The sequence below is a fragment of the Arachis ipaensis genome, chromosome B07 (assembly GCF_000816755.2).
Source record: "Arachis ipaensis cultivar K30076 chromosome B07, Araip1.1, whole genome shotgun sequence".
NCBI lineage: Eukaryota > Viridiplantae > Streptophyta > Magnoliopsida > Fabales > Fabaceae > Arachis > Arachis ipaensis.
In genome coordinates, this window is record NC_029791.2 from 26799928 (window position 1) to 26812198 (window position 12271).

The following is a 12271-nucleotide window of genomic DNA, read 5'->3' on the forward strand; positions in this document are numbered from 1 at the left end:
AGATAACTTTAACTAATTTTTCTTAACATTGCTAAAACCTTGTGACATCAATTATTTTCACCCAAATGGTTAGTTTTAAGCGGGTTTGACAAGACCTTGAGATAGGATTTGGATCCTCTAAAGTTTAAATTTCACTTTAGAGAGGAAAGTGTGATTTTCTACCCTTGAATAGTTTATCTTTCATATTTATTATTAGTCCCACCTATGAAATCAATGGTAAGAGATTACACTTTACCTGTTAAAGTGAAATTCAAACTTTAGAGGATCTAAATCCATCCCTTGAGATATACATACTTTTCAAAATTTATTTTAAATTGATTTAAATTTCACTATAAAATAATAAACTAAAGTAAATTATTCTTTCTGTAAAACTTACTACTAGTACTTTCGTTTATAAGGGTGTACTAGTCACCCAAAAAAATTTATAAGGGTGTGCTAGAAAATTTGGTTTAGGAGGGATTTGGAAGAGACGAATAATTTCTAGAGTGCTAATCCAGTTTATAAATTTATTTTTTTGGAGGACAAAAATTTTGAAGACCATTATCAAAAATGTTAGGAGTTAATATTTTTTGTTTATAAGATTTTCTGCCCAAAGTACCATGAGATCGACACGTTGCTCTGGTATGCAGAGCTTGTCTACCGGTTGATGGGAGGGTTGGCTGAGTCACCAGCTGAAGCTTTTTGGTTGCACTGTCTGTTAGTGGACTTGTTAAGGTGGGCTTAGACAAAAAAATATTTGGGTATCCAATAGGAGATGGGTTTTGTTTTTTTGTTGGAAAACAGAAGGTAGGGAAAAAAAATACACGTAGGTGAACCGTGATGCAGGAAAGGAAAGCGAAGCAATTAGGAGGATGTCATGCCCAAAATTGATGCCCTAGGTTCGAGGCACAGGGAGACAGTGCTGCTGCAGAGGCAGAGGTCGAAGGCTCGAAACCAACTACGGTGTAGGTTGCTGGTTCCTATCCTATCCGGCGCTGACTGCGGCTGTGTGGGAGACGTGACCGCTGCGGGCGGCGGCGAAAGCCAGTGTAAATACATTAATCTGTTGAAAACGAGAGTTGCATTGTGCGTGGGCTTGGTTTCGGCTAGAAGCATGGGGTACGTGGTTTATGAAGTTTTGATGTTTATGCTATTGCCTTTGTGCTTTCCTCGTTTTGAATTTCTACGAATAGAATGTCAACTTGCCTCGTTGTACCTGAAAACTGACTTGTTGGGGTTATAGAATTTTGGGATTGAAGTAGAATTGGTAGTGGTCGGATGAATTTTCTCGTCCCTCTTTGTGTTTTTATGTTTGACATTCAGCTGTTCTTTCCTCATCGTAGCTAGTCATTGCATAGAACACATGAAGTGAGTCATCTACACATTGCCGTGCTTGAATGTTGTCTTTAAGGTAGCCTTTTTTGGAGTTGCGAACACTGTGAAAACAAAAAATGAGATTACGGAAGGAGAATTAGTTAGTTGTCATTGGGAGAATAGGGTTGATACAAAATTGTTTGACATGTTTGTGGATGTGTACTGGGGGTCGCAGATCGTGCAAGTAACAATCGAATAGTCTTTGTTAGTCATAGTTAACCAAGTTGGATAGTTTTAGTGTATTTGTATGCAGTGTCTTCCTTACAGCCAGTGTCTTTATAGCGTGGGAGTTGGGTTAAAAGACTAGCTATAATGTTTACATGTTCCATTGGCCGAGTAACGTGAGTTCTGTCTGATGTTGTGATAGTTTTGTTTGTATAGCGTTAGGCTGTTATTATTTTCAATTTTTTGATAAGTAAAAAATAAGTAAAATATATTGTGTAAGAGGAGGTGCTGAGGTCGTTGTCTTCAGTGTAGGTGTCGACACCAGTGGTCCCTGTCGTAAGAAAGACGATTTTATTTTATTTTTCGGGGATGAAAACATTTCCTATACTAATGTTGTGATAGAGCATGGCTCCCATTCCCCTTATATGTTTGTGGTTCTTGTTATGATCTCAATTGAAAACAGTTGTTGTTGTTATTCTTTATTGGTTTGACCATGTGGATAACTTTGCTGCATTGCTCAAATAATCCATTCATTCAGGCTGAACAAATTGGACAGAAAGCAAGTGTTGAGGGTTGGCTGAAATTGATAAAGCTTATTCATGGTATCCACACCCTGTCCGGTGGTGCGATGCGACTATATGTAAGTATGTTGGTGTTGTGGCATTGTTGATGAGTTTACCGTTTATTCAGTGTGCGTTAATACAAGTAGTATCATTTTTAAGCAGAGACTTGCTGTGTATATAAGCATGTAAATATTTGCTGGTTGTTGTTACCCTGTACTCGAGCTTTGAGATTGCCTCACCGTGTTTCCCGTATGCAAGTGCTGCTTGCATTCGATCGATGTGTAGTAAATTTAGCGCGAGGAACAGTTGCTGTTGTATGTAGTTTTGTTTCTCTATTTAAGTATGCTTACCCTGTTTTAAGTGGTTATTCCCATGCGGGTGTTTAATTAAGTCGCACAGTAAGTCATCATAAGTTACTTCCCGACTAACCATGTGCCAGGTGAGTGACTTCATTTGTTGTCAAGTATGGATTCGAAGTTGCAGTTCACCGTTGGGGACGATGATTCGGGGGGGCTTAGTGAGGAAGAGTATTTCCGTATCACTTCTTCGAGTGGGGATGACGAGGGTGACCCCTACGAGAATGAGTCAGACACGGCTGAAACGCGGGAAGAAATCCAAGTGAACGGGCTCGGCCCAGGTCAGGAGACATGTTTGGGTGATGCTCCCGGTTTTAGGTCCACAGAGGATTTTCTGGACAAAGTGTTTAGTACCGAGGATGAGGCTTATGCGGCATACAAACAGTTTGCCAGGCTCAGGGGGTTTGGTGTAAGGAAGGGTGACGTCGCTCGAATGGACGGTGTTTTGGTTAGACGAGATTTTTTTTGTCACCGTCAAGGTACAAGGCATGAGAAACACTACGATCGTCCAGAAAGAGTAAGGGAGGAGAAGCCGGAGAGTCGTACGGGTTGTTCAGCGAAGCTGAAAATTTACTATGATTTGCAAGATCAGTTGTGGAAGGTCCGGAGGATAGACGACAACCATAACCACCCTCTTGCTACCACCATGTTTACTCATCTTCTTCCTAGTCATCGGAATATGAGTGAGAGCGATAAGGCTCAAGTTGATAGTCTAAAAAAGTTTGGGATTGCGACATCGAAGATTATGGCGTACATGGCCGGCCAGTCGGGGGTTACGGGATGCTTCGGTTTACGAAGAGGGACCTCTATAATTACGTTCACAGCCAAAGGATAGCACAACTTAACGACGGAGACGCGGCAGCAGCAATAAGTTACTTGGAAGGCAAGGCCAACGCTGACATGATGACTGTCGCCAGATATACGAAAACAACAGGGGATCAACTTGGCAGCCTTTTCTGGGCGGATGGGCAGATGATGGCGGATTACCAGCTTTTCGGTGACGTCCTTGCATTTGATGCAACATACAGGTCAAACAAGTACAAGAAGCCTCTAGTCGTGTTCTCTGGATCAAATCATCACAAGCAGACGGCAATCTTCGGATTCGCGTTACTGCAGGACGAGGAAGTCCGTACATATAGATGGGTGTTGCTAAATATGCTTGATGTCATGGAAAGCAAGAAGCCTTCCGTTGTGGTCACGGACGGGGATAAAGCCATGCGGGCAGCGATCGCGGACGTGCTTCCTTCAGCTAGGCATCGTCTATGCGGGTGGCACCTAGAAAAAAAATTGTGTCTTAAGGGTGAAGGAGCCGGAATTTCGCAAGGTCTTCAAAAAGGCTGTTTATGCGAACTTCGATGTTGCCGAGTTTGAGGAGTACTGGAGGACGGCCGTGGAAAGCTTAGGATTAATGGAGAACAGCTGGGTCAAAAGCACGTACGAATTAAGACAGAGCTGGGCAACGGCATATCTACGGGGCACGTTTTGCGCCGGCTACAGGACAACTTCCAGGTGCGAGGGCATAAATGCATTCGTGAAGGGGTTCCTGAAGTCCACAAATAGCCTTCTTGAATTGGTTCAGAGCCTGGATAGGGTGGTGAAAGACTACCGCAACAACGAGCTCACGGCTCAATTTTATTCTTCGTACTACACGCCTGTACTGACTACAGGCCTTGATAAGATCAAGCTGTTTGCTGCGAAGTTATACACCAGGGCAGTCTTCAAGGAGGTAAGGAAACAGATAAAGGGGGTAGGGAGTTTATTATTTCTGGGGAAAGACAGCATTAGCACGACGTCCGTCTACAAGTTCTCAAGCGTCGGGAACCGCAGCAGGGTTCGCAAGGTCCTTTACGATCCGAGCGAACCAAAGATTGAATGTGACTGCATGATGTGGAACAGTGAAGGCATTCCTTGCTGCCATATATTTTGCGTGATGAAGTATGAGGGTTTAGGCGAAATCCCACCTGGTTTGATACTCAGGCATTGGTGTAAAGATGCCAAGGAATGGACAGCATCCTCAACATGTGATTCATTGGGACACACCAGTCGTTTACTGCGGTACGGCGCTCTGTGCAGTTCCATGAGTGTCGTCGCGAAGCTAGCTTCTGATGATGCAGCTGACTTCTTCTTAGCGAGGGATGCACTTACCTCTTTGGCACGGCGGCTACAGCTACGAAGGGGCAATACAGTTCCCCAAGATGAGACGGTGCGGGAAGAAGACGTGCTGAGGGATCCGGCTATCACCCGGACAAAGGGGGCACCCAAACGTGGTAGGGAGATGGGGTCCGCGACAAATGCAGTTCCTGGGGGGAAGAGGCGTTGCTGCACTTCTTGTGGGCTTCCCGGTCACACGAAGAGGACCTGCATGTCCCAACGAGAGACGAGCCAAGCTGGGTACCCAGAAGGGACATCAGCCACGGTCGGGGATCCATCGTCAGGCGAGCCAAGTGGAAATCGTTCGGGGCGTAGTTGCTCAGAGGTATGTTTGATGATTTGGGTAATTTTTGACATGTGAATTGCCTATGCAAGGTGAGATATAGTGGTTTGAAAAATTTCAATGGGAATATGAGTAGTCAACGCTTAGGGTACAACTAGATTCATGTTATCTGCTAGAATAAATCTAGAAACGCATTTTGAACTTAGTTTGTGTGGTAAGATTGGCACATTGTATGTGATTGACTTTTTCTTTCTTCGTTTCGATCCCACGTAACATGTTGCATATGTTCTATGAATTGCCTTTTTGCTTCGCAACGAACAGTTTAATCTTCCATAGCCCTCTGACGCAAATGAATTGTTAATCTACTTGCAGGCTGCACACGGCGTCTCCCAACCTGCTGATGCCGGCGGAGCGGCTCCATACATACCGACACCCCACGAACCAAATGCAACCAATTCGACTCTACCCCGGCTGAACCAAGGTGTAGGCGGTGGGAACTTCTTCCTGGGGGGGCAGCACATAGAGCAGTTCTTTGCCGCTCCCAGTTGCTCAACCAACCACGGGTTAGTTCCTACTCAAGCAGGTGCGATAGTTTCCTCACCTGAACGAGCCCCCGGAATCACTCCTACGCAGTTTAGCACACCAGGTTCCGATGCCTTCCAACAGTGGATTCTAGAGGTATGCATGTTTCGTATTTTCAGTAACTGTGCTGCCGATAACAGCTGAATCCATGTTATGAATATGATGGTTAAGGCTGAGATTATGACTGTTGAATCTTACTTCAGAATGCAATGGGGAAACAGTGGTCCGGCAACAGGTGCTCAGGGAACTTTGTATAGGCTAAGCAGCCCCGCTTTGCGGAGAAAATGGGACTCCGGAAGGCAACAACCGCCTAGCTTTCAACAAGTTTTCATCATCTGACATCGTTGCTTCGAGAGAATTATGTTCGACAGTACAAGACCTTCCATGGAGTACCCATCTGGGTGTACTCCATACGTTGACACGGTTGCTTTGTATTATGTGTACTTATGATTTATGGAGGGTTTCGAAGGTTGTAGTATTAAGAGGTATCCCGAACATGAAGTCCATCTCTACTTAAACTCTAATTGTTCTTTTACGGTTGTGAAATTTGTTAACATGAAGTTATTAGTATAAGTTAATTCAAGGTGTAATCTGTGATTGTCATAAGTCATGCTGAATTGTGCCTGGGCTGTACTCTATAGTTGTAGGCACGTTTATTGTTAAAGTTGATAAATGGTTAGTATTGTGCGAAAGGTTTGGCACAACTCATTCTCTACATGTGGTTGCCGGCCAAGGCATGCTGACTTGTGCCAATTATTTGTCTCCACAAATGTAGACACTTCGATTGTTAATTTAGATGAATGGTTGAGGGCCAGGTTGATATAACGCAAGTTTTGAATTATGTTGTTAGTTGCTTGGTGGTTTATTGACGCATGTAAACTCGTTGCACATCGTATTATTCCTTCTCCAGGGTGATCAAAATTATTTAAGTTGGGCCCAAGGCCCAAAACCGTTCAACGATAAAATCAGCTTAAGTAACCATATTTCATACGGCAAACAAGTATGGATGACACTGATGTTAAAGTTTACCTCCAACTAATGCTACCATTTTTGAGCAAACCAAGTAAAAACCGTGTACACTGCGACACGGTCCAAAAAATTTTGTCTCCACCGTTTGTGACTATGCAGTCTAACATTACTAATATTTAAAATGAGAGTTTAGTTTCCAACCAGGATACTGGTTGCAGTCCGGAGAAATGATAACCGCATCTGGGCTGGAAACTCCTATCATTCTTACTATCAGTTTCAAATGCCTAACTCTTCTACTCCCGGCCTAACAAAAAACAAAAAGATACAAAAAAACAATGCCCAGGTAAATCCGCTCCTCGGGTGTCAATATCCATCATCACCGGTCGTATGTTCCGGAGAGAGGAGGACGCAAACCAAAAAATAATTTCCAGATTCCGCTAAACACCAGATGTATATGTTCTTCCCAGTGTATAATCCTATCGCTTATGTCCACGTTGCGAAGACTCAAGCTTCTTTTTCCAGAAGGTCATGGCCTTTTCCACGACATCGATTGCCTTTGCATTGTGTGATCTCAATACAAGGTCAACCGCTATTCGCATCCGAGTTTGTGAATTTACCGCCTGCAAGTCATGAAACCGCCGTCAGATTAGTTACTCAATTATCAACGGTGTCAGATCAGAGTTTTAGGTATCCTCATCGTTGTGAAATTACATTCACGTAAACCATCATCCATTTTCGTTAAGAACGCACCGTAACACTGTGTATAGCCCATAGAGCACCCCTAATCATCCATTGCAAGACCCAAACACCGCAGTCCATCCTAAGACAAACAAATGAATACTTTCTTTAGAGACTGATCTAATATCCATGCTATAGATAGAAGACGTTGCAGAAAGATAATGCTACACAACCATTATTAATAACATCATGACAAGATAACTCACGATAGGTGATGCTGTTGAGGCACGACAGGCTCCTCAAACGGGAAGGACGAGAAGCGTGGTCTTTCAGCAGTGGTCTTGGATAGCCACTTCGGTCCAATTGTTAGCGATTCCAGGTGTAGTGCCTATTTAAGAAACAAGTCGGAGGAAATCATTTACATTTAAATTCCTAAAATAAAAAATTCATGCCTACATCTAACCCAGTACACGCAGCCAGCAGAGGTAAAATAGTCATTTCGTGTGTTCCGACAAGGATCAAACCATGGAGACCCAGTAATGGTGGCTCCACCCGATGCCATTGTATTTATAAAATCTGCCAACGTGCATTTCTATTAAGATTTCATACCATTATTAATTAAGATAGCTACACTAACAAGACTAGCAGAGACGAAGAACATAATTCAGCCATCACAGCCACAAGAAACTGAAATGTAGCCATGTATAATATCGCACACACTAATGTAGTTCAGGACTAACAATCATAAGATCGTAAAAGATATTACCCTAAGTAACCTAGGATTAATATGTATGATTTGGTACCCAATAACTACACTTACCACTTGCGTCATAGCAAGTTTTCTTGACTCGGTCTCGGTTGGACACTTGAACGAATCGAAGTATATCAGCCTCTGTCGGCGTACGTCCACGACCATCAAGTACCAGTGTCCATCTGTCCACATAGGTTGAAAGATCTGTTGGTCGCAAACGGGGGTAAGAAGAGCTTATTTTTAATAAGGAGTAAAACTTAGGACATAATAAATCACGTCTTCCAACATATATGGAAATCGTTTACAAACCTCTGTAACCTTGTCGACCTTGCACCTCATATGCTTGCTCACAACCGCGTCCATGTTAGCCTGCGTCATACGTGTCCCTTGAAGTGCATCTTGCTGATGTCCAAGCGAAATGGGTCCCTAGTCAGTTAACGAAACTCAAACAAAACTATGTTGACTTTACGACACGCTCAAGACATGCTTAACCACACCCATGTACATGGTCGCCGCTACGTGTGTCCTGACTCACCATGATCATAGTCGGCATGAACCACTGGTGCTGACTGGATGTCTTCGACAACATCGTTGCCACGATAGTAATAACCTGCAAATCAAGCAACCAACTTGTGTGAATGGATCTGGCACATTCGGCACAATTATAAATCCAAAGATAACAACTAATGCATTACAATAAACGTAAACACGCACGTCATCCATTACTCTTTCATTTGGGCCAAGCGTTAATAATGCTGTTCTATCCGCAACGCAGTGACCAACGTCAGCCAGAATTTCACTGAAATGACATCCTTTCAGCGGTCAAAACATACTCATTGATCTGGTTTTGCGTAATCAGAAGACAAATGTTCAATAAAGCATATAGTGTGTGGAGCTTTCCATCTGCCTAATAACGTTGGGGTCTCAAAGTCTATTTCGCAAACAGTTTGTATGCCATAGTAAATGCACCCTAGAAAGAATTGGCTGAAAGCGTTTGTGGATATACCTCTTCGGAAGATCCTTGCTGAAGATGTACGTTGCAACAGGAAGCTCAACCCCTGCGAGGTCCATGCTCCGTGTGGGTACGAACGCCAGGTTGAAAGCCTAAATGAAATAGTGAAATACCACAACCACTCTCGTTCGAGTCATGAAGTACGTGATTGGAAAATAATATTAAAAAAAACCCTAACCTTGGGGATCTTTTCCGTTTTGATGCATAGAAGGGCTGACTCATCCACAATTCCATTGCTACCAACCGGGGCGAGGTTATTGTAGTGATTCTGTAGGCAGTTAGAGCGCCGGGGCGACTTACTACATGGAGGACGAGGACGTCGCGCCTGCGCACGTCGTTCGACGGTTAGATCAACCTGGTGGAAATCAGAGGAGCACTACTTAGATAAGCATGAAACGGAAAATTACAGTGCCGAAAGAAACGGTTGCTCTACCAAAATAATTAAATGATTATGGTCTTAAGCCATACCAAGTTATGGGGTATGTTAGGCTGCGTTTTGGTTCTGGCGGAACGTCGATTGCGACTGGCCCTCTTAGACCTCTTGGACCTGAAAGGCATGTGATCCATGATGAAGTTTGCATCCATTGTTGGCGCGTACGTCGGATCAAGGTCCTGCGACGGGTACGTATCCTGAGAAGTAAGAGCGTCTTGCAGCAAATCATCTGGTCCTAGCTGCCGCTTAGCCGGGATCCCATTCCAACACGGGCATCTCACTCCGCTTTTCCGGGGACTCTGTTGCTGCCTGTCCTAAATCTTAACCAACGTAGTCAACGCCTTCCGAAATTCTGCAACAACCTGATTGTGCCGGCATATGCATTCGGTGAGCCTTCGAATTTCTCTATTTAGCCCGAGACGCTAGTGACGACACTCATTGCGATTGGGCTGCAATCCTGTTTCCACAATAGGTTAACGACAGCGATAACTAAACATGTTTCAATGCAGCTGTTCATGGAATTTAACAAACTAATTACTAGACTAGTAACATGTATATACTTACGTTTGCAACACGAGCGCAGGAGGATCCAGTACCGGTAAGGGACTGAGTTGGCTGGACATCGGTTCGCGGAGGTACGCTGCGGACATAACGATTGACGGAGTCAATATGCGGATATAAAAAGTAACACATTTAGAATTGGAATGCTCTTTACCCATAGTGGAACGGGATCAAACCTGTTCGAGTGGGCAGGGGTTTTTCGCCTTGCGCAGGAGCTCCTCGACCCAGACTGCGTGGGCGACCAAGGACGAACACTGACGGCCGGTTCGCTGAAACCTAACCTCGAGGGCGACTTTCTTATTGTGTTGCTTGTAGCACGCCTGCAAACAACATGTAAGTATGCGGTTTAGGGTCAAGAAAATGAAATTTCATTAGGGACAAATGTTCCTGGCACCAAACGAAGATGATATCCAACTGAAAGTTGCTTGTGTTTGGGTTCTCTGCTTAGCTTGGCCCGTTAGAGGTTATTATCTTGTACTTACCTAGCTCATACAACGTCCAGTACTGGCTCAGAATTTGTGATGCCATCAAAATTCCAGAATGATAGTTTCCAGTAAGCCCATTTGTACAAATTATTGGTCGGCCCATGAATGCACCCGGAAAAAAAGGCCTACGAGGCCCCACTTAGATGCCAACCTTTTTTTTTTCGGCAAATGCTTTTGAATTACGGTACGAAAATGGCCCAACAATTTTAAGACTTTTTGACGTTATGTAAACCCTAATTAATTTGCATAGCTGTAAAAAAAATATTTTTTTTTCCAGCAGTTCTACGAGTACTGATTCGCTGATGTGGCTGATGCCGCCGGAAGACCCAGACGTCAACCATGGGGGTAACGTCCCCCGTAGAGATGAAGTGGAATGCGGTGAATAACTCCAACAATAACTAATGCCCATCCACAGATGCAACTATTGAGGACCATCTAATGAAACATAGTTTGTAATGCTAACCTCCGTGAAATATAACTGGAGCCTCCACCTCCTTTTGATGTCGCGAGGGTATGCTTTGAATCTCCATCTTCCCCCTGGGATGACATGTATCCCCGACGAATGGTTTCGAGAAGTGGAGCCTATGCCTGCCTGTTAGCCGTCAGAGATTCCCTAAAGATGCCACAACATGTGACATCCAGATGATAAATCAGTGTAGGCCGTTTCCCAATGACGATCATGTAATCTTCATCGATTACATTGACTCATCCTTCAAAAATAGACGAGGATACCAAAGATCTAAGGGGTTTCTTGAACATGAAATGCCTAAGGTGGCAGTTACGTTTACTCTATTTGTCGTGGATGGTTCTTTTCAAATGGACGAATGTCACACATTAGACCGACTACTCATGGGTTGTTCACATGCGTTGTGGTTCGTGGGGCTAGTTAGTGGATCTGAATCTCTTATGCTATACCTGTGACTCAGTTCTATGATCCCCTTAGCGAAGCCATTTTCCCTTCAAAACCTTGGCTGGAGTATCATGAAACTAGGTGCATCGCATAAGGGCATATGCCAATAACCCAAAGAAGTCACGGGTTTAGGCCAGGGACATTCTGGTCTTTTACAGCAAATTTTTTCCATAAAGCATGCCCGTAGCAGAGCTTCCCGCCAATATCTGTCAATCACGTCACCTCCGACCTAATCCCAGCCTCGGGCACGCAACCATGGGGGCCTGCTCCCCTTACTAATGCTGCACGCTATTATAGATTCATAGGCATGTGTTTCTGCCGAACAGGGGTCGTGGACGCCGTTACGGACCAGGGTACACTAAAGGCGGGACTGGACTATCGACGTGATACATTCAACGGATGCAGTCTTCCAAAGGTGCTATACCGTTACGACTTCGACGACATTGTTCGAATAGAAGCCTTCCCTTTGCATCTTCGGTATCAAATGGTCCTGCCTCTAGAATTGGTATTAATTGGATTTAATGGTTTAACACGTAAGCATGCATCCATTTTATCCGGAGCGTTGAACTTAACTCTTTAGTTTAACATGAGAGTATATCTTCATAGTAGTAATTAGTAGAACACCCATCGTCTGAGTCGGTGAAATGGTAATCCTGTTAATTCGACAAATAATTATATTTTAGTATAATCAAATTATGACCAACCAAATTTCATTTAAGGGTAGATTAATATAAACTGACACTTACTTAATTTTATAAATGCCTAATGTGTGTTAAATATCTGCTCTTAAATGAAAAAAAAAAACAGTTTCACAATGGAGGCCACTCAGATAAAGACGAATCTGAACGTAATTTTATAAAGATGTCTCCATGTTGTGTTTTTTAATTGGTTTCTGCGGAATTCACTCGGGGTTTTTCCTCAGACATTATTAAATTCGTTGACAAATTTTCTTTCAAAATACAATACAAAATATTTAACGTTGAAGTGAAACAAGAAATATAATAAATTAATTATTTTAC

General features: G+C 43.5%; 1 protein-coding gene across 1 annotated transcript; it reads left to right on the forward strand.

Annotated features, from left to right (window-relative positions):
* On the forward strand, positions 2547-3272 carry LOC107606975 (putative protein FAR1-RELATED SEQUENCE 10). The gene has a single exon (XM_016308970.1). The coding sequence runs from the start codon at positions 2547-2549 to the stop codon at positions 3270-3272; it is 726 nt and encodes a 241-aa protein (XP_016164456.1).